This window comes from Lissotriton vulgaris, chromosome 11 (genome assembly GCF_964263255.1).
Source record: "Lissotriton vulgaris chromosome 11, aLisVul1.2, whole genome shotgun sequence".
In the NCBI taxonomy this organism is placed as follows: Eukaryota; Metazoa; Chordata; class Amphibia; order Caudata; family Salamandridae; genus Lissotriton; species Lissotriton vulgaris.
The window spans coordinates 943,599,402-943,623,350 of record NC_141699.1 but is presented as its reverse complement, the minus strand read 5'-3'; the positions used below and the strand labels follow the sequence as shown (position 1 = coordinate 943,623,350).

The 23,949-nt window shown below is 44.3% G+C and overlaps 1 protein-coding gene across 1 annotated transcript in view; it reads right to left on the bottom strand.

The window, feature by feature from the left end:
- LOC147683722 (ceruloplasmin-like) overlaps positions 1 to 23,949 on the bottom strand; it is a 451,969-nt gene that overhangs the window by 91,249 nt on the left and 336,771 nt on the right. The window contains exon 12 of the mRNA XM_086944095.1: positions 14,399 to 14,600. Coding sequence (XP_086800221.1) covers positions 14,399 to 14,600 — 202 coding nt within the window. The remainder of the gene's footprint in view (positions 1 to 14,398; positions 14,601 to 23,949) is intronic.

Sequence of the window (23,949 nt, the reverse complement as noted above, 5' to 3'; positions counted from 1 at the left end):
CACTCTGAAATTATTAGGCCCTGTTACACCGCAAGTTAGCCCAAAAAGCCCTTTTATTATGGACTTCACCTGCAACAATCACGCATAGAATTCATGCTGATGTGACAACAATATTTCACAAATTGAATGGTGCCAAAAACAAGAATTTTCTTTGCAAGGTGTGTGAGGCAATAATGTAATAAATTAAAGAAAAAGCCTAAGACAAAGCAAAACCCTGCAGAATACGCATAAAATGTGTGCTGCTGGATCGACAATATTTGACAGGATGCGTGGTACAAAAAACTAAATAATTTGTTTAAAGGCCTCTGAGTGAAAAATGTGGAAAACCCCTCAATATGAAGACAGCTAACACTCTAAAAAATGCATGCTGCTGCCTCAACAATATTTCACAGAGTGTTTGGTAAGGAACGAGATAAGTACTTTAAAGGCATCGGAGGAAAATATTTGGAAAAAATCAAGAACATGCAGGCAGCGAACACACATAAAATGCGTTTTCCTGCATGGCAATATTTCACAAAATGAATATTCCCAAAACACGAGATAATAATTTGAAAGGAGCCAGAGGCACAAATGTAATACATTAAAGAAAGGTGCATAGTTAAAGCAAAAAACATGCAGGCAAAAAACACGCATAAAATGCATGCTGCTGCCTCAAGTCAAGGTTTTCCAGAATGTGTAGTACAAGGAATAAGCTAATTAATTCAAAAGTATCACAGCACATACTTTTTCAATAAAGCAAAATCTACAGTCAACAAGCACTCATTAAATGTATGATGCTGCCATGACAACATTTCACTGATTGCATGGTAAAAAACACGAGATAAGTAGTTCAAAGGCATAAATGCACAAATGCATGGTCCAAAAAATGACAATTATTTGCAAGACAGAGGCCAAAAATGTAACAAGCTGATTTGAAATGTCTGCAGACAGGACAAAAAAAACAAAACAGAAGCTCGCTCTAAATGCGTGCAGCCATGGAAAAATAACCAAATTCAAATAGTAAATGCTGTGCAGCGTTAACCACAAGAAAAAAGCTTCCAGCCTCCAAGGTGGATGGTAAAGAGTACTTGGACCTCGGGAAACTGATAAGAGAAATGCAAAAGGGAGAAAAGGCTACAACCAATAAAACTGAGGAAAAGTGAAGTGGCGAGCACACTGACCAATAAGAAGAGAAGGCGGGATGTAAGTCTCTCTTAAGATATATTACATACAATAGATTTCACAGGCACAGCGCAAGTGCTATGTAGGCTAAACCTAGACATAATTGGTAAATTTTGTGATTTCTTTAAGAACAGCAAACAACAATGCAATTGCAGGCAGACCATCAGTTGTGGACATGGGTGATATATAGTATCCACCTACTGTGTCCGGGCATTGTTGGAAACAATGTGGGAGTAAGGACAGGATATGTGAAGTGAAAGCAGCAAAGTAAGACATATATGCCAGTTATTCCGGATTAGGTTTTCCTTTGACACTGCACTGTTGAGGAATGCTATTGAAAATGGCACATCAAATTGACCAAGGATGCACCATGGAAAATGGAAATGAATGTGTGAGTGTGATGGTTGAGATTCTAATGGAGAAGAAGACAGTATTAATAAATGTTCCATCCTGTGTCATGAAATATGACAAATTAACCCAGGCACTTTGCTATTATGGGACTGTAGAGGCCTAGTCATGGAGTAGGGTAGGTTAGGGGATGCCAGGAAGTGGTTTGTCCATTCATGCTTTATATCTTCCTGCAAACCTCTCTGGGCTTGATGGGAAATAGCCAGGGAAGGTGTGTGATCACCATGAGTGTGTACATCGGAATGGTTTGTGCAGCCTACAGCACAAAGAATTATCTCTCTCAACTAACATAAAAGGATATTTTATTTCTCAAACTGAAGTGATGAAATGTTGATTTGACTCTACTGAGGTGCACATAGATCTCCAATGAGCTGTGTTATTAGCAGGAGTGTCCATGAGTGGATCAGATCTACCAGTGTGCAGTAGTGGGCCTCAGCAAGGCCTACCAGTGCTAGGGATACTCCCTTCTCTGCACAGAGTCCTCAGACCATAGAATAGAAGTTGGCACAGAAACTGGAATAGAAAATACAGAGTTTATTAAACCTCATGAGGTGGAACTACATTCACACAACTACTTCGGTAATGTATAAAGTAGCACACTGAATGGAAGGCGCTTGGTCCTTTTATACCCACACAGGGGCTCAAATGAAGGCGGTACAAGTACAAAATGCTGGTTTTAGGTACATATAAGGTCATACAGAAAATGCACAGTCAACAAGTGGGAGGAGCTAACAGTTGCTAATTCTGGTGAACACATCCTGACAGTTACAGACTGGGGACAGCTGCAAGGACAGCTGCAAGCTCAACTGAGCAGGTGCAAAGCAGAAAAGGCTAAATATAACCTGTCTCTAGACAGATTTCAAGAGCAGACAACAGAAAGGTAGGACAGAGCACATGGCGAGCACATGGTAGCACATGGCAAACAAAATGGCTGACAAATACAAAATGGATTCCACAAAACTGACAAGATAGCTTCTAAACACAGGATGGCTTCTGCTAATGCTAACCTTATTGCTGCCAATTTACAACAAGTGTCTCAAATCTCCACATAGCTCCGAAGTCACCTGCTACTTTCATGAGGTAGGGCTGAGCTCCATTACATACATTTGATTCTTCCAAAAATTACGGCGGGACTCTTTTTGAAGTTTTAGATTTACTGGTTACAACCATGGAATTACTCCTTAATAACAGGGGACATGGTATATGTCAGAAGTGTTTACTTTTACTTCAAATACCCTTTTATGTTATTTCATAACTCTTAAAATAAAGGGGAGAGAGAGAAAGAAAAAGAGAGATTATTTATTTTATTTATATAGTTTTGTTAAGCTCAGAAGATGTGTGCCAGAGGTCTGTACACATGTGGGATATAGGAACACTATCAAAACAATAAGATGAACAAACTTCATATAATATGAGAATCTGGATGTAGTGATCAATGACGTCAAAGAACAAGAAAATTACAGCAGGGTATGACTACAGTTATTGAATTTTTGCAAATGGAGGACCAGTTCATCTGGTAAATCCTGGCCCCATGAGTGTCCTACTTGTGGACTACCTTCTTAGGAAATATCCCAGGAATCCGGTCCTTTATCTTCTTCCGAAGATCCACAAGAGCCTACAAGAGCCCCCTGGCCGCCCGATAGTTTCGGGGTGCGACTCATGTTTAGAGCCGATTGCGCAATATGTGGATTTTTTCTTAAAATCATTCTTGAGCCAGGTCAAATCATATCTACGTGATACAACCGATTTTTTGCTAAAGGTTGAGGGAACTAGCTTTGATACACAGTCTCAAATCATGGTGACTATGGACGTCACATCGCTATACACCCAAATTCCTCAAGAAGAGGCCTTACAAGTAATGGATTTATATCTTGACCAAAGGGAAAGACCACATCGGGTCCCCACTGCCGTTATCTTAGAATTGGCGGAAATAGCATTAAGGAAGAATTACTTTACCTTCAATGGTGAGTACTACATGCAAGTGAAAGGGACTGCCATGGGGTGTGCTTATGCCCCAGAAATGGCGGTTCTCTTCATGGCACAATACAAAGAGAAGTTCGTGGAAGCTAACAACCCGTTCAGAGATCGAATTATACAGTGGTATCGTTACATTGACGACGTCTGGCTCCTGTGGCAGGGGAGAGTCTATATACTACCACTACCCAGGGGGTCCTTGTTTCTCTCATATCCTGTGGTAGGGGAGCCAGGCGGAGCTAATGTCTTTCCACGGATGGCTCAATGCAAGACATAGTGACATTCAATTCTCAATAGAAAATAGCACTAGCCGCATGACATTTTTGGATGTCGAACTGGGATGTGAGGAGGGACAATTGGTAACATCGCTTCACAAAAAAGAGACTGATAGGAATACCATCCTGCATCACAGGAGTGCACATCCACGCAATTTAAAGGCCAATTTGCCCTATGGGCAATTGCTTAGAATTAGGCGTAATTGCTCGGATGTGGCAGACTATGAGAGACATGCAAGATCTTTTTGTCATGATATGCAAGACAGGGGCAACCCTAAGAAGCTCCTCAAGCACTCATTCAAGCGTGCCAGATACACGCCTAGAGAATGTTTGACACCCATAAGCTGCGCCAAGCTGTTTTAAAGAACTGGCATCTACTGGAGGGTTTGAATTGTCCATTTCCTAAGCCCATCTTCGCTTATAGAAAAAATCGAAGTATTGACGAACAATTGATTAGAGCTGATATCACCATCTCAAAGCCTAAAAGTGATCTTTTGGCACAATGGAACCTAAAGCCTGTTGAAGGCCATCACTAGTGCGGCAATTGCGTTGCTTGTTCCACTACAATTGAAGTCAATGAATTTGTCCATCATGGAATCAAGTGGAGACATACAGATTTCTCCAATTGCAAAACAAAAAACATTGTTTATGCGATACTCTGTCCGTGCACGTTGATTTACATAGGCAAGACCAGCCAACAGGTCAACCAAAGGATCAGCCAGCATCGATCGCGCATTAAGAAGAAAATAATGACTGCTCCGATGGTCGAGCATTTCTGTGATAAAGGTCACAATGAACACGACTTTAAATGGTCTGTGTTATACACTGTGAATTTAATGACAAAATGCCACAACATCGAGCGTGCCTTACTTCAAAAAGAGGCCTACCTCATCTTGAAATATAATAGCACTCAAACTGGCCTGAACAGTTTGTTGAAAAAGCCAACATATAATTGTTTAAGATATACAGTATAGCGGACTGGCATCCGTCAGACATCCCTGGCTTTATCTGTGGTCTTACATCCTCTTTTCATTAACACACTAGGGACATAGAATATACATGGCCAATGCCTGGCAGGTAGAAACATAAAACCCTAAAGACTGAGCACTGGGTTATCAATAGAGCTTATATATGCATTGTCAATAAAGCTTCGACTTTTATAATTTACACTCACAACATGACGTTGAATAACGGTTCTCACTTTGGTGGTTGGCCAAGTGACCATAGAATAAATGCGAATTAAGCCGACATTTACTATTCTAATGACATGGCCCAGGTTCGGCAACAGCGCCTACAGATGACTTGCCAATAAAGTTTTAAAGTTTTTGACCTCCAAACGCAGCACACGTTTAAATAATGATTTTCGTTTTTTTATTTATTACAACAACATCATGTAATAGACGTACTTTGTTGTTTCACGCGTCTTATCAAACAAAAAATCAATTTATGTTGGTGCGATGTATAGGACACTACAAGTCCCATCATGCCCTGTTTGCTGTCGCGCTCTAAATACAGGAAGTCTATGCGCGGCCATCGTTATTGAGAAAACACCGATTCCAATAGCGGCGTGCTGTGACTAGAGAGCAGGTAAACTAAATGAGTTTCCTTCATGTTCATGTTTTACTCGAACGCTTTAGTTTTAGCAATGAGCGCTTACACCCGTGTTTTGTTTTAACAGGACTGCGATTCAAAAGCACAATTTTCAATTAAAAGAGCACATATAATATCGGAAAGTAGGCGAAACGGTTCCTGCCCCCTCCCTCCCCGCTTTGTGAAGTGCATGCAACTTGGTGTAATAGATTTGTAAGTGGACGCCCCATGGCTAAAACGGTTGTCATTATTGTTCTAGGGGTGCATCCACATGGTGGTGCAACATATATGAACACACCATTTGGCGGAAGCTGGACAATAGCAAGGTATGCCTTATTCATTAGTAGGCGATATCGCAATAATTAAATCATGAGCCCGTTTGACCCACCTATGCACTCAAACTCTTTTAGATTTTCCTGCCTGGCCACGTGAAGAAACAGTCTGTATGAAATCTATGATGCTTTAAAGCCCTGCTCTTCCCATAAATAAGTCTGGTATGTAGCTATCTATCCTCTCAGCCCACTGGCTAAAAAAGGACTTCTTTTTCGAAATTGATGAGTAAAATACTTTTTTTGCATCTTTCAGATACAAAGAATAAAACAGCCCTGATGAGAGACCAGTGACACTGTACCTGGTCTTGAAACGCGTCAGCACTTTCTAGAGTGGAATAAATTGTCATCTTTATGATACTAGGACCTGCTGGTCCAGTATTGAACTGTTTATGAGCCATTTATTTGCTTATAATTCCCCCCAAAAATTGGTTTCTCTCATTTTTTGATTGTAATGTTTTTTTTTTTTCTTTGTATCCTCATTTGCGTGCATGGCTCTAATCTATCAGACCAAGAAAACGCCACAGAGCAAAAAAACCGGCTGTGCTTCTGTACTGTCTCAGCATTAGCTGGCAGGGAACTCTTAAGAGAGGGGAGAGGCCGGATCCCAGCAGCACATTCACACAAGCCTTGAGGGATCTTGCGTAGGGCTGTTCATTGGTAGATAGTGCCCGAGACACCGTGACCCCGTATGCTCCATGACTCTTCGCCATAGAAGCAGGGGTAGGCAATGCCCGCATTAATCATAGGACCCTGGGAAAAAAAACCAACAAAAAAAACCCCAGGCTCAATATGACTGCGCCAGCTGTGTCCAAAAGGCTCTCCTGCTCGGATTTCCACCTCTGGCTAGGTCGAGTTTCGAAATCTGGAGGACCGAGGAATGCCATTCATGTATAGTAGGGGGCTGGGCGTCCTTCCAGTGTCTACAGATCTCCCTACGCACCGCCAGAATAGAATAAAACACCAGGTTAGAGGCAGCATTATGGGCTTTGCCCTTCAGACCAAAAATAACGAGGGCGAGATCAATGGAGATGTGAGAGCCCAATGACAAGGATAGATTGGTTCCTATAGAGTCCCAGAATGAAGTTATTTTTGGGCATTCGTAAAACATATGGATGTCGGATGCGGCAACAAGTCCGCACCTTGGGCACGAGACCGGGCCTGTAGAGGAGAACTTTGACAGCCTCTGCGGGGAGTAGTAAGCCCTGTGTATTGTAAAAAGGTGGTTCTTACGGAGCCAAGCAGGTCTAACCAGGTCCCACAGTACCACACAGGAAGCTGACCAAAGCTCCTCCACATCTATTCCTGGCAATGAATCAGCCCATAATGTTGTCGGAAGGCAAAATTTACCATCTGTTTCCTCCATGATCTTATTATACCAGAGTGATATTTCCTTCTTTACGGGGGGACTGTCCAACAGGCACGTCACTAATTCACTAGTGCCACCTATAGGTAAACTGCTAATCCGGGGTGGCTGTAAGTTGTATGACTGGGACCAGCTTGAGATTTGTATGAATTTGAATCTAGACAGGCTTGGCCCGACCTTGTTTGTTAAGTAGTCCCAAGGAAGTAGAGTTCCATCCATAAACAGGTCTCCCCAGGTATTGATTCCGGCCTCTCTTAGTGGTTGAGTTAATGCGTCTTCTGCCCAAGCTGGGGAGCTGGTAGGTCCCATATAGGAGCTTTCTCTGAGTAATACCCCAGTTTAATCGCGTGCCTCATTCTGTACCACGTGGAAGCTATCCCCTGCAATATCTTCTATTTTTTTTATTTTTTTATTTTGGGTCTCCAAATTTAAACAAAAAAAAAGACCTGTCCTACTCCCTCACAGTTCAATAAAGTAGAGAACATATGGCCTACCCCTGTTACTGCTGGTATTTTTAGTAACATGCGTGAATGCGAGAGCTGAAACGCACATGCGTAGACCTGAAGATCTGGTCCCGCCAGCCCTCCCTTCTCTCTGCGGCGTCTTATTTTCTTCCAAGAAATTCTTGGGCTCTTACTATTCCAAATAAAAGTAGAAATCGCGCTTTGCAGTTTAGAAATTAATTTAGGATCAAAGAAAAGTGGGACTGAATTAAATAAAAACGAAATCTTTGGCAGAATACACATTTTTACCAAGTTAACCTTACCTAGGATAGTAAGCGGGAGGTGCGACCAATCTCTCATGTTTTTTCGGCACTGTGCTGCTATTTTAGCAAAAGTTAAGGAAGCGATCAGGTCGATGTCTTTAACTATATTTATCCCCAGGTATCGTAATTGAGGTCTTGATGTTTCATTGAAGGTAGTTAAATCGATGTTCCAAGTCATTGACTCTGTTTTAGAGGCATTCACTTCGTATCCTGAGATTTTGCCAAATTTGAGAGCTAAATCTATGACCTCTGGATATGCTGCATTGATATCTGTCGTGAAAATCATTATATCATCAGCATAAAGTGCCACTTTTTTTCCCAATCACCAAAGATAAAGGGTTTAATAGGGGCACTGTCTCTTAGTGTTTGTGCAAAGGGCTCTATATACAAATCGAAAAGGAGGGGAGACAGGGGACAGCCCTGTCGGGTTCCTCTGGTTACTCTAAATGGCCTGGTAAGGCCCCCGTTGATCAGGATTGAAGCTGAAGGACTACGATATAGCAAGTCTATTGCCCTACGAAATTTATCTCCAACGTAAAAATTTTTCAAGGCCTCCAACAGGTATAACCAGTTTACCCTGTCGAAGGCCTTGGTAGCATCCAACGTGAGAATAGATAGGGGAAGAACTTCTTTTATGGCCACATCTATAGATCCTATTGATTTGTAAGTAAGCTCATATAACTGTCTCCCTCTTATAAAACCTTTTTGGTTAGAGTGAAGTATGTCAGGCGCAACCTGGCTGAGCTGTTTGGCCAGTATAGTGGCAAAAATGTTATAGTCGGTGTTCAAGATTGAAATAGGCCGATACAAGCCACAATCAGAGGGAGGCTTCCCTGGCTTTAAAATAAGCGTTATTGAGGCATTATCCCATGAGGCAGGCGGTGCGTCTCCTTCCCTCAATATTTGATTAAACAAAGCCGCTAAAATTGGGGACACCTTTGATAACAAATGTTTATATACTTCGCTTGGTAGACTGTCGGTTCCTGCCGCCTTACCCCCTTTTGCTCCCCTTATAGCCTGCTCTACTTCAGCAATGCTTATTTCCTCTTCTAGAAACCTGCTCTGCCCGAATGACAGAGATGGAAGGGAGATATCCTCTAACCAGTTTGAAACGTCGTTAGGTGTAACATTGAGATCTTCGTGATAGATTGATTGGAAGAATGTTTTGAAAGTCTATCTGATTTCTGCATCACTAGAAAAGGTGCCCTTATCTGATGTGACCGAGGCAATATTATTACGAACCCGATCTGATTTGATTTTCCGGGCCAGCAATCTTCCTGCACCCTCCCCATACTGGAAGTGAGAAAGTCTGCTTGCCTCCCATTTCTGCAGGACACGCTTCTCTACGACCGAAGACAAGCTATTTTTAAGCCCGTCTAGCTCTGCAAGTTTCAGGGATAAGTTGTGGCTATCTAAAGTTCTGTCAGTATCTATGTCGGACTGAATGACAGACATACTATTCTCAATAGAAGATATCTCTTCCCTGTACTGACTTCTTCTATGATATACCCTATTCTTAACTATACCTCTTAGTGTACACTTAAAAGTGTCCCAAACTATGCCTGCTGGGGCTGTGTCCATATTGGCAATAAAAAACTCACATACCTCTGATTGGAGAAACTCTATATCATCTGTTGATGTTAGAAATGACCTATCAAAGGACCCCAATCTAGAGGAAGACTTACTGCCCCACTCCATTTCCAGCTTCATCGCGGAATGGTCTGATAAGTGTGATGGGATATAGTCTACTGAGATAATAGAATCGACCAAAGCTCTACTAGTTAGGATGAAGTCTATTCTTGAACTATGTCTATATTTGAGATTTCTAAACGAGAAACCCTGTCTCTGGCCCTCTCTAAGTCTCCAAATATCGACATATCCATATTGTTTCATTAAGCCTAATAGACAGTTTCTAGATTTAGAGGAAACTTGTTGTCTGCTTTTGGGAGATTTATCCAGTAGAGGGTTAATGGTGATGTTAAAGTCGCCGGTTATAATCACTGGCTCTGGAAAACTCAAAAGGTGTTGGAATAGGGATTCTAGTGCAGAAGGATCATCGCAGTTTGGCCCATAATATCCTGCTAATGTTATTGCCGCCCCCACCTATCTCTACTGCTGCGATGGCCCATCTCCCTCCGGAGTCTACTTTCTGTTGTAAAATTTTCAGATTCAAATTCGAAGGTTTTTTTAATAAAATAGAGACCCCCCATGTGTTTAGTGATTGAGATGTTGAGATAGAGGATTCTATCCACCTGTTCCTCTTAGCTAGCTCAAGCACTTCACTTTCGATTAAGTGCGTCTCCTGGAGTATAATGATCTCGGCATCCACGTCTCGAAGGTACTGCACGATTTTATTAGCACGAGGTCTGGTGCGGAGACCATTGACATTCCAGGATAAAATCCTAGGCCTACTCATAGTTCTTGGAATAAGGGCTACATTTCAAGACTATCTGCTTGTAAAGTTCCATGTTTATGTTTATCTGCCAACAAGAAGAAAGAAAGTTTGGGAGAAAATAACTACAAAAATATGATGATTGGAGCTCTATCAAGAGTGGATATTTTTTTCCATTTTTGTTACCCCCCTTCACCCCCCAGTGACCCCCGAACCCTCCCCCCCTCCCATGGGAAACCCCTGAACTCACTACCCGGAAAATTCCGAAAGTAAGTGCCCCTAGCTCTTCCCCGTCCCCACCTCGTGTGCCTCTCAATATAACATGATAACTCGCCATATATATATTGCGAGCATGGGTTTTTGAATAGTACTATTCATTTTTATTTTTTTTCCTTATACCCTCCCTTCTCTTTCTTTTTTTTTTTCTTTTTGACTGTTATTTTACTTTATTTTATGTTATTTTATTATATCCTCTAAGAAAGAAAAGACAACACCTATGTTATTGTATTTTTTTTCCCCTTTCCTTCCTTCTCCTTCCTCCCTTCCTTTCTTTTCCCTTTTTTTTTTTTTTTTAGTATTAAGCCAGGGCCTAAAACCTATGTAAAAGAGGATTACATTAGAGGGAGGTTATATCAGTTGAAGAAGAGTGTCTTTTTTTACCCCTCAGCTAGCACCCTTCTCCTTCCTGCTGCCTAAAGACATCAGTAGTTCATCTGCGGCCTGCACCGATCGGATATTGTGCATTTTATTGTCCAACATAATCTTAAGGGATGCGGGGAAGCCCATCTGCACCGTTGCACCTAGTTTACGAAAGGCATCCATTCTTCTGCCTAGCTCCCACTGTTTATCAAGGGTGAATCTGGACAGGTCAGAGCGTATTTGAAACTTAAAGCCTTTGCCTGTTAGCGTTTTATGTTTTAAGGCTAGGTTCAGAATATGCTCCTTCAAGGAATAAGTGTGGAAGTTTACAAGGATTTTTCTCGGCTTAGCCCTCTGCGGATTACGCCTGAATGGATCCCTATGGATTCGTTGAATATCTAATGCTAATTCCTCAGGAGTGTGATGGAGACTAAGAGAATCTTTTAGTAGCGAGATTATGAAGTTCTTAATGTCGGTGCCTTCGCTACCTTCAGGAACATTCAAAATACGTATTTTACTGCGCCTGGTGTTATTTTCCAGAACCTCCATTCTTTCTGATATAGCCAGATCTTCCCTCTTTAACTTCAATATATCTTTCTGGGTGCCCTCAGCTCGCATGGAGATTTGACCCACTGTTTCTTCCAAGGTTTGTGTTCTTACCGACAGATTACCTATCTTTTCGTCAAGTGCTTCGCAAAAGTTCCTTATATCTCTTTGATTTGAAGCCGACTCTGCAAAGCCTTCCTTAATCTCGGCAGATAGTGATGCAAACATCTGTTGCAACGAGGCAATTGAAATGGGTGCTAAAAAAGAGACTCGGGCTCCATTTTCTCCCAGGCGAGGTAGAGGATCACCGTCAGAAGAATTGGAGGGGGGATTGGAAGCGGAAAAAGGCTCTGAAAGTACTCCAGCTTCTGAGACTAAGTTGCTGGGAGGGTCTTCACAACTACTCTCTAAGCGTAAGGGTACATCAATCGGTGTTGTGGCAGTGACTTTCTGTGATCCTGCAGTGGTGTCTTCAACAACTGGACCTGCTTGCCCGGTCTGATCGTTATGTGCATCTCCGCCTCCCCCAAACAGGAGTGTACTGCTGTATTTGATACGAAGTCAGAGTCAAATTCTTCCTGTAGGGGAATGCTATCTATAGGATTAATGAGAGCTGAGGCTGAGGCTAGGTCTTGCTCTAGCGACGCTATGTCTCTAGACCCTGGATTGTGTTCGTTAGGAGTGCTGTCCCTCTGTAGGTGTTCCTGTCCAATTTCCAGCACTTGTGGGATAACCTTGAAGTAAGATCGCAGAGAAGGGGTGATTTTGGGGACAGGGTTAGGAAGAGGCTTAGTCTTATTTCGCTTTCTCCCCCTCTTTGCTTTAACTTCTGCCGAAAGATACGAGGACGTTCTCGAGGCTTTCAGATCAAAGGGCACTTTAGCAGAGTTTAGGACATTATCTGATTCTTCAGACAGCTCCCTTACCAGCTTCTCCCCTGAGGTTAACAGTACCCCTTTACCCCTTCTTTTGCGGGAAGCGCCAGCCCTCTCCAAGCTCCTCGCTGCGCTTTCACCTTTATGGTTTTTGTCAGCCTTGTCAGCCTCTGCAGCATTCATGCATTCACGAGGTAAATTTGCAGCTTTCAATTCACATCCCCCACTCTTGCCTTTTACCTTATGGACGCTGTTTCTACGGGCTACATCCCCCTCTTCATCCTCCTTGTGCAAAACACATACGTGTGACCTGGTGAAGGAATCAGTTGCAGAAATGAACTGTGTAATGCTGGGAACAAGCGCGTCCTTACTGCTTTGATTCGTGAGGCTTGAAAATGAATTGCCACGGAGGCTCCGTAACCGCCTATTCCTGTGGAGCTCCAGGGCGGCCTGACTCCAGTGCAGCAGCCCAGGTGTGCACTGCTCGTTCATTGGAGTCGAAGGGCGTTTACCACTGCCGGTCGCGAAACCGCCGGTCTCAGAGCTCCTTTCACCAATACCGCGGTGCTCGCCTTCTCCTTCGCTGATACACATCAGAGCGTGTGCAGGCCGTCGTCTGTAAGTAACTGCGGTGAAACACCGAGAAATGTACTGACAAATTGCTCGAAATACCTCTTTTTAGTTTGCCGGGTTTGTTTAGCTGTTCGTGAGGGAGCTAATGATTCATGTTTAGCGAGCTGTGTGGAGTAAGTTACGGCACTTGAAACGGGAACGGAGCAGAGCACTGCAGCAGTCAGCCGACTGCCGCCATGTTTCCCCCCTTTATTGTAATGTTTGTTATAATGTTGTTTGTGATGTATTCATAATTTTTTTGTAATGTTTGATGCAGAAAATGTATTTATTGTGTAAACATTTGGTGTTTTTTATGTGTGTACAAAGTATATATAGGTGTTTAAAGATTTAATGTATTGTTTGTTTTCTGTCACAAAGTTTGTGATAATTTGAATAGGATAAAAAATTGACATTGAGTAAGATGTCGAGGTTGGTCATAATAAATTGATTTCTTCCCTCTTAAAAATTTGTGGAGTAATTGTGGTTTGGGCAATTTGTGTTATTGAATTCTATAAAGGGTCTAGCCCTCACCACGCGTTAATGGACCTATCCCCTTTTGTTCTCAGCTACTTGGGGAGGTGGCACTATAGTTTATGCAGGATAAATCTCTCTTTATTAGGTAGGTTTGGAGTACATCCTTAAATATGTTCAGTGTTGTCTGTAGCACCAGAGTTTCGGGATAACTTGGGGGAACACTTGTTTGATGATCCTTTGTTTCAGAGTATTTGGGATTTCCAGGCACAGTCCTCTTTTGCTTTTGAAACTACTTGTGTCTTTAGAAATCTAAATCTTCTATGCCAAGTATTGTCTCTTTAACATTGTATAGTGTGGTTGACCAACACCCAAGGATTAGGCAGGACCCCATCATAAGTGACCTTTGTGGTGGCCACATTAACCCCCCCCCCCCACAATCCTCTCTGGAGTTTTTGGTGTAGGAGGCGTTTGAGGAAATGTTGGAGGGGACCTGTAGGAAATGTAGGAGGGGACCTAGAAGACCACTTAGTAATGAGGAATTACTGGGGAATTGATCATTCAGGTCCCAATTACCCTGACATTCCTCATTAACTCCCCAGTATTTAACTCAGAGATTTTGGCTGCTTTTGGTATCTGAAATCTACGAGTGGAGGTGAACGTGCCTGCAAATTTACTGCAGATCCTGTAATCCTAATAGGGCTGTTGGCTCCCATTCTGAGACCCCTTTGATATTAACAGTGCACATTTAATTGACTGCTTTCTTTATATCAACATCATAAATAAACTCAATATAAATATAATTGTATGCAGGACTGACAATTCCAGAGGCACTCATATGTCAAATGTGTAAAGATTTGAACTGAATGGTAAATAGAAACATTTCTTGAAAAAGTACTCTTATTGTCATTAGAAACATTTTACTGGGATTTGCTTCATTACCCTGCATCACCATTATTTAGATTCATTTCTTCATTTTCTTGTAAATTGTTACCTTTCCTCATGAATTTGATGTCTCTCCATTTCCCAGGCCCTGCTGGGTGAATAGTCCCATTCAATTTCCTCAGCCGCAATGTAAATGGTCTTTGTGGGTAAGTAAAGATCAGGAAGGGACCAGTGGCAGTTTCTCACTCTGTAGTGCTCCTTCATGCCACCTGTGAAGTGGTCTGTCGTTAAGCATGCCACTTCGAAAACACCTAGGGAGAGAATGCAAACAAAAACTCATATTCACAGTCCTTGTGGCCAACTGCCGTTTAGCATTCACTTGTGAATTAATCAAATATGTAAAAAAAAATGATTTAGTAAATAATAATCTTTATTGCTTGATAATTTGAAATCATTGCAATCACAGCAACTTCACATTTCAATCTTAAAAACTAGATTAATCATTAAAAATTAATTATGAGCAAAACATCTTCCCAGCACATAAAATAAGAAACTGTCCTATATATACAATTTTAAAACGTATCAATAAAATAAAATCCAATCACATAACATCAATAATTACAGAATAATATTGCACATGTTATATTTTAAAGGTGACGGCGTGCACAGCATACTATTTCCTTATACATAATGGAGAGATATTCTAACTAATAACCATTCATTTCAGCTGGAAAACTTTACATACGTTGTTATTCAAAGCATTGATGCTAAGATGTAAAATTACCTGAAACAAAAAAGTTTCTAATGTACATTTCATGGACAAATTACATTTCAAGGTGCTAATGTGCAATTATTGCAGCAACCGTCATATCAAAGCAATAATAAAGTGTGTCAATGTACTGTAAAGTTCTAATATGAGATTATTACAACAACCATCATATTAAAACAATAATAAAGTACAATAAATTTACAGTAGTAGTGGCACGTCTGTTTTGACATATCAAATAATTTTCACCCTTGTAGCATTATTATTAAGTTGTAAAGATTATAAGCCAGATAATTCTATTAGTGAGCACAGCCATACAAATAGTGGAGATCTACCTTATTGTATCAAACATTTTTTTAACTGCCAAGAAAGATTTTACCGAATGACACACTACTGGAATCGATTCGCCAGGTAGTGACATGATGAAGGCCTGACGAGCAGATCTCACCCCGCTCTTCAAGAAATGTGGTCTCAAAACTGTACGTCTAACCTTAATCAACTTGGGGCACACAAACACTATATGGACTAGTGTTTCCTGTGGCCAACCACAAAGTCTGCAGTTAGAGTCCAGCCACTGCTTGATCCACGATTGCGTGCCCTCCTTTGTTGGGTTTAATCCCATACGTAACCTTGAAAACTTATTTTTAAACTTCGCTGTTTTTATATAAACATCTTTTAGACATGCCCTTTCTTTGCAAAAAGACTACACTGCATGCAGAAACAAAAGCAAGGTCTTACTTGAGGCTGCTTTAGTATGCAGCCTACACCCTACAAAACACACAACTTATAAAATATAAACAAATTGCACATGTACAGATAGAACAAGGCTTTTGGTCATCGCCTTCGGAATCTGGCTCGTTTGGATGAGTCCTCTTGAGACACTGGCTCCCTGGCTTGTCCTTCGTTCCTTGAGACCAGCCCACGGACATTTCACTGATGCGTACACTTTGACTTTATTATATTCTATAAGTGATGAGGCAAAGAAAGTAGACCATTTACAGTCCTGCTGCTCAATGGGTTTGAACTGTCAAAACACACAGACCGGCACACTAATAAATATTTTGATACAAATGTTGTAACACTTCTGTCTTCGGCATTACTTTCTATTGCCTGGTGTCTTTTATGTTATGTTATGTTATGTTAAAGTGCATTTTTATAGCGCTCGGCTACTCTAAAAGAGTGTCCCGGCGCTTTCCACAGGCAACTTACAGTGCATGAGCAAGACATGTGCAGCATTTTGGGGCGCATTCCAATGGGGAGCACCATGTGAGATGTATTGCTGTCACAGCACGCGCATTATGCAGCCCGCACTACCATAGAGCGTTTGCTAGTGCGGAGCGGTGACGTGGAAGTGCTGGTGTCTCCACTCAGAGGCACTGTGGAGCTATTAGTGTGGTTCCTTGTCCCTGCACATGCAGAGTAACTTTCAAGCTGTATTATTGGTGGTCAGCCCAGAGCAGGATCTAAGGTGTATTCTGAGGTCAAGCACAATCGCATACAGCTCATAGTAGCACTACAGCCCATACTGAAATCACAGAAACCATGGAAGCCCCACCAGACATAGCACTTCAGTCGTAAGGGATGCATGTGTCAGTGAAACACTCCACAGAGTGTAAAAACTCCTAGTACGAATGGACACTACACGTTTGAGGCTCCAAAGCGTGAACCCTCTACAGTGACAGAGATCTGTTGGGATCTCTGACCGGATCCAAGGTTGATTGCAATGCACCAGAGAGCGCCTAGAGACCTTAACCTCTGTCTTGAAAGTGAAGAGGACTATGAGGGATTTATTTCAGAACAGGATATACTGCTAACACACTCTCTATCATAGCTGGCTAAGAGACACCAAATTGTGAGTAAACCATAGTCTTACAATGACATCACCCAATAGCAACATCTGTTTATATCCACAATCTACAAAGATCACTGAGGCCCAAACTAAATGTGATCCTTCATGAACTCTGAGCTATCTACCAATTTGTTCTGTACTCTCTACCCCCTTCTGCTGGCCCTTTCCTTTCAACTGTGAGTGTATAACGGTCCTGTTTCCCCTACCCAGCCTTACCATCTAACAATAGCTGTAGGCTTTCAATTTTCGGGCTACGGGTTTCCTCCCTAGCACTCTCTTCTCACTCTTGTGACTATAAATGTGTTGGCCGCCACTGCCTTATCCCTAAGTCAATGATTTGTACCCTGTGAGTGTGTTTTAATTTGTATTTTCTGGGTGTTTCAGGTCCTCGGCCTCCTTTGCTCTGACTCTATGGCATGTAGGTCAGCTATGAAGGTCTATGCTATGCCTGTATGTGGGGTCATTTTTGTCTGAGCTCTAACTTCAACCAGTAATGTGTTCTATCTTATTTGCCTGTACAAGGGTGAGTTGTGTCTAACTTCTCACTTATGAGGGGCTGTTCTGAGATTTGACAGTATATAAGTTTGTTCTCTGTGTCCTTGCTGTACAATAGTCTCTTCTAAGGGACTGTCCTCTAACGCTGACTCATTGAGTGCCTGGGAAGTCTACCAGGGTCTATTCACCTGCTTTAACTGTATGGAGTAGTCAGGCCAACCATCACTAACTTCATCATGGCCCCTCTTTTCCCTCCTCTGGTATTTATCTTATTTAATTTATACAATGGTATATGTTAAACAATTTGTTGAGTGAAACTTCATCCTTAACAGCTTCTTGGTGCCAGCCACACTAACAGAAATCTATGGGTAAAGATTGAAGAATTCACTGTGGTTATAGTGGGAAAGACATGTTTTATGGCACCATGGCAAGTGAACTGGTTGGGAACCTCTGCAAACTAGGTTTTGTGTTATTTAGCAAAGTTGATCAGTTTAATTAATGGGAAAATCTGCCTGGCTGTGGTGCTACACATTGTAGACTATCATGGAAAATCATCTTATTGTAATGTTGATTTATATACTGGGGGAATATGGAATGAATACATGTGTGTTAATGATGTTTTACACACGTAAACCCTGTGAATACTTGAAAAGATATGATCCTTTATATAATGATACATTAGGCAAACTTTCAAAATATTTATCTTTTTGAGTAATAACAATGTAGCGCTATATATTTTTTTACCTTTCTTTAGATGCAGAAAGGAAAAATAAGTCATATGATATACTTAGTAAAGCATTTATTTACTTCACACATTTCTTGAAAGCTACACATTTCACCTAAACATGCTTGTGTGCTACCCTGACTATAAGTGAATACATTCTAATAGAGCTGACTCTCCTGTTTGGTCTGCCTTCAGAAGGATTCAGATGACTCTAGGAGTCCTGCAGAGCTTTAGTCATTATGTTTCCAAAATGTATATAGAGGGGGCTGCAAAGGAAGATTTATCTCTTACCATAATTCTATTGGCTGTTTGGCGTATTAGTTAGCCTTCTAGGTAGTGTTTATATGGCCGGGATGCCTGTCACCCCCTCCCAACACAATCCCCAAGGATGGGAAGACGGACGCAGTTCTGAACTTTTGGAAGGCGGGAGGGAGTAAACCCTCCCGGCCGTATTTATTAAAATATGAAACAAAATTAAAACATTAAAATAACAGTTTCATATCATGTACAATTTTCATTCATTACATTTCGATGAAGACATGTTCTTTGGCTAACCTTAACAAATCTCTAGTACAAAGGTTTTCCTAGCCGAGTCTAACATCCTGCAAATGCATACTTTCGGAATTAAAATTGTGCATCCTAGCATTACGGGCCAACGGCAAGGTCGCAACCGGTGTCAGATCCCTACTACCAGAACTCTCCCCCTCACGATGTGAGGGCGGGCGCGCAGAGGACTGTACCTCTGTGCCAACTCCAATTTCCCTTGTCTTGAGGGGGCCCCCTATTTAACTCGACGCCATCTTAAGGGTCGTCCGAGGATTCGTGTGAGGTGTCTGTAGAAGGTAGCGTGGACCCCCCTCCCACCCCACACAGTCTATCACATCCGCCGTCGCGGATATCCGGGCCCCGGGAAATTCGTAGGAGGGGCACCGTGGCCGCCTCCTCCCCTGGAAGGGGCCAATGGCCGTCTTCCCTTAGGCGACCCACACTTAGTGGGTACCGCCTCCCCGTGTGAGGGGCCAATGGCCGCCTCCCCCCGGGCGCTCCCATCCAGAGTGGGTGGCGCCCCCCCCTAGGGACCTTGAAATTACTGCTCACCGATCATGACCTTACCGCCACAGGCCGGATAGTTGACCGGCTATCCGGCCCCCCCACAACTCCTACTAAAGGTCATGCTTTTACAAACCCCTTAACCATGCTACGAAGTCTCCTATGAGTAAGACATTCCCCTCCCGGGACAAATGGACCCCATCATCGAGATACATGTGGTCCCCCCGAATACACCCATGCGGAATACAGTGCAACTGCGCCGTGCGAAACAACCTACCAAGTTTGTTATTGACCTTTTTCACTGAATGGTTCAGAGCTGACACAGAGAGGTCCCCCCGCCACACCTTCCTGGGAATCATGTGGGACCATGCTATCGTGCACCCCGGGATCCTTCTCGTCAGCCAGCTAACATTAGATAGAACTCGCTCGAGTAGTACTCGCCGACCGATTGTCACCAAGTCATTGCCCCCCAGATGTACTATGATCACAGATGGCGGTGACCTCAGCCGCCCTAACAGTTCCTCAATAAAACATTGAAACTGGTCAATACAGAGCCCGCCCCTTCCGTGGAAGGTCACCCTGTACCCGTATTCCCCAGCTGCGTGAATCACGTCACCTGCTTTGAATACGTCCCCGGCCCGCCTCACGAATGAGTGGCCCACGACCCACACCACTCTCTCCTCAGCCGGTGATCTCTGACCGCTGATCCCCAGGTGCCGGGTCGACTGCACAGTCCGCCCCGCATTGCATGCTCGCGAAACTGAAAATCAAACAGAAGACAAGAGGCGTGAGTGCATGACATTGACTTTACAACATGTGCAATCGCACATACCTCTTATAACAGTTCGAGGACCATCGTCCCAGTTGTTTCACCTTCTCCACACTCTGACCCCCGGCTGTAGCCTCTGTAGCAGCCCCTATCCTAAAGGAATGGGTCCCAAAATCGCCCGGGTCCAAGCCCGCTGCTGCGATTGCCATTGTTAGCACCCTCTGAAACTGAAACCTTGTCAGCGGGGTGGCGTCGATATGTCTCAGCAAGTTTCCCCCCCATGTATCCGCCCTTTGCGCCAAATATTCCTCAACGCACTTCACCGGGCACATGGGGGACCCTCGCATGCGCTGGACAATCACACTGTCGCCCATAGCACACTGGTCGGTCTTGGACCTGGTTATTGTGACCACCATTGAATCACCCTTAATCAGAATGTGATCCCGACACAGACCCCCCTCCACATCGTTCTTATTCCTTACTACCAGTTCGCTCACTCGCATAGCCCCATGGAATGCTAATGCAAAAGCGGCCCGGAACAGCACTGCCTCGAACTGGGAGGAACATGTCGTAGGGAGTATCGCCATTAGCAGGGACAACCTTTCTAACCCAATCGGGTGCCTCTCGTCTGCTCTACGACCCTCGAGGCGTTGCCAACCACGAAGGGCTCTCTTAACCAAAAAGGACGATGTCGGGTCCTTGATACCATGCGCCTGCGCCATGAATGAAATGGCGGCCCGGTGCCTATTGGCAGTTGCCGCTGATCGGCCTTCACTGTGCAGTGCTACTAGAAACTTCAGGACCTAATCCTCCTGACCCCAATTGTCCCCCGCTGCCGGACCCAAAAATGCACAATAGGAACGAAACGCTCCTTCGTATGCCTTCCTTGTCCTGGGGGCTAAGCTTGCTGCCACGAGGTCTTGTAATCCGGGGCACCGAGTAGCCAGAGTGCTTCGGGGAATGGTGCTGCCGCTAGGTCCGCGGAAGGTAGATAACCCCTGAAAGCCTGCATGTGTGAACGAGAGAGTGCATCAGCCGCCTGGTTCAGTACTCCTGGCACATGCTTCGCCTTGAATTGTACGTTCAGATTCATGCAAAGTAGTACAATTTCTTTCAGTAATCTCAATATCCACTTGCAGCGTGCTGCCTGATTATTTATACATTCAACTACAGTCATATTATCGGACCAAAACACCACAGAGCGATCTCTGAACCCCTCCAGCCATGCCTTCAGAGCCACAAAATTGGGGAACAACTCGAGAAATCCGATGTTACTTGTGAGACCGCTGGTGTGTCACCACATCGGCCATGCCTGCGCCGACCATCTATTACCAAAGATGGCGCCAAATCCCACGCTCCCAGCCGAGTCAGTCCACAAACCCAGCTCGTCCGAAGACGCTGGTGGCTTGTTCCACACCACTCGACCGTTAAAGTCCGCCAGGAACGCCAACCAGATGCGCATATCCTGGCGAACCTCTGCCGACAGTCTTGTGCGGTGGTGTCCTTCCTTGAGACCAATCATGGCTTGTGCAATAGAGCGGGAAAAGGGGCGGGCCATTGGTATCACTCTTAGGGCAAAGTTAAGCTGGCCCACTGCTTGCTGTAACTGATGAAGAGTAACTTTCTCTTTGCTAAGGCACAGTTCCAGGGAAGCCCTGAATTTCGCCACTTTACCTACTGGCAAACGGAAACATCCCTCCACAGAATCGAGCTCAATTCCAAGAAACTCGAGTGAAGTAGACGGCCCAATCGTCTTACCTGGTGCCAATGGCACCCCAAACCTCCTCATGAGAGTGCAAAATTCATGTAAGGCCTGCGCACATTTTGTGTCGCCGGCAGCCCCCAAGAAAAGAAAATCCTCAAGGTAATGCATAACCTGGCTATGACCAGTGGCTTTGGTAAATGCCCATTCCAGAAAACAGCTGAATTTCTCAAAATAAGCACAAGAGATGGAGCAACCCATTGGCATACATCTATCCATGTAGTACTGGCCCTGAAACACAAAGCCTAACAGACGCTGATCCCGTGGGTGTACCGGGAGCAACCGGAACGCAGACTCGATATCTGACTTCGCCATCAGCGCTCCGGGCCCTAGGCGATTCAAAATGGCGACAGCATCATCGAATGAAGCGTACCGCACCGAACAAACTCCTGGGTCAATCGCATCGTTCACTGAAAGACCCCTTGGCGCTGATAGGTTATGGATCAGCCTAAATTCCCCCGGGTCCTTCTTGGGGACTACTCCCAACGGGGAACAGACGAAATCAGCCACTGGCGGGTGCCTATATGGGCCCGCAACCCGGCCTAAGGCAACCTCCTTTGCTATCTTTCTCTCAACCACCGCTGGATTATGCTGAGCCGACAGTTGGTTTCTACAAATTGTTTCCCCACGAAAATCCCCCGCCGGGATGTGGAAACCATATATGAAGCCGTTCCTCAACACTCCAGCGGAGACATGATCAGGGTATTCGTTTAGCCAGGGGATCATTGCCATGATATCAACGGGGTAGGTAGTGATACACCATGGCCCCCCTCAGACCTGTTTGGCCCCTCCTCTACCCCCCGTATCACCATTCTTGGCTCTGCACGAACTCTCGGGGTGTGAAGAATTTCCGCAACCCGCACACACATGTCTGAACTTACATGTCCCTTGTGGCCTTGTGCAATTGCCCCTGTTAAAATTCCAACAGACCCCTTTCTTACCCACATTCCCACCATTCCTTGGTTGGTGGTCGCCAGCGGGGCCCGCTCGAAAGGGCGCCGCAGGCTGATGGCGGGAAGGCCCCGACCCATTTCCGCCAAGCGAGGACGACTTCGTCGCGCCCGGCAGGAGCTGCTTCTGCCAAGAGATCGAGTGAAGACAATCCCACGTCAGAGATGAATCGTACTCCTTGGCCTTACGAAACTTCATATCGTAACCCATCCACTCATTGCCCTCATACGTTTCATAAAAATCTATTATTCGTGCCTGATAGCAGGTCAATTCGGACAAAACCTCGGGCTTACATTCCCCAATAATTGCAGAAAACATCGCAAAGGCCTTGGCCCAATTTGAGATTGTCTCATCAACCCTGAATCCCGCCATTTTGGCTCGCCATACACTCGGGTGCCACAAATCCTTTTGTGTCTTAACATACTCCATCTCGCAATGATCAGTCAGCAGAGAAAACATATTCACATACTTATCAGCCTATATCCTTTCTTTTGTGGCCAACGGCATATGTTGGACCACCTTCTCCCTTCTTGAGGGCAAAGACCCCTCCCTCGCCATTGGCAATGCCTGCTTACCCGGCTCCGTTGCTGTTCCCGCTGTTTTTTCGACACCAGCTGCCGGTCCGTCCGAGGTCACCTGTGGGGGGACAAGAGGGACATTCGCCTTCGCGGCATCTCGCGACTGCCGCAACTGCTGCATTAGTAACTTGGCCTCTTCGGCCGTATCTCTCGGTGCCGTAGCACCCCCCTTTCTGCCAAGCCATGCGGCCAACTGAACAGCTAATTCCGGAGGCATGTCCTCCTCACTGGCGGGCGTAACAACAACCGGAATCGGTTGACCCGCGTCTGCGATCAGTACCGGGGCCTCGACTGGGATGACCGGGCTTGCCGGGGGTAACTCGGGGACTGGGACCTCCTCCCCTGCAGTCCTATTCCTGGCCCTTTTACCCCTCCCCGTGGGGACAACTCCCGGCAATGCCGGGCCTATAACCTTCTTCGGTTTCCCCGTATTGCTCATCGCTGCCATCTGCTTTTTCATACTCGCCATATCCTTTATCAGCATGCGAAGCATCTGATCAGTCCCAGACTTCTTTCCCGCCTTTTTGCCAGGCATTGTTGACGGTTATCGACCTTCGTTGCTCAACACGATCCTGGACCCTTAGGCTCGAAATCGCTGAAAGAGAAACACACAAAATTACAAGTTCTCAAAATTGCTCCTTGTTCCGTCGAGGGCTCACGTGCAACGAGTGGGTGCAGCTTCCAAGCACAGGAACAAGAGGACGCTTCTTCGGATC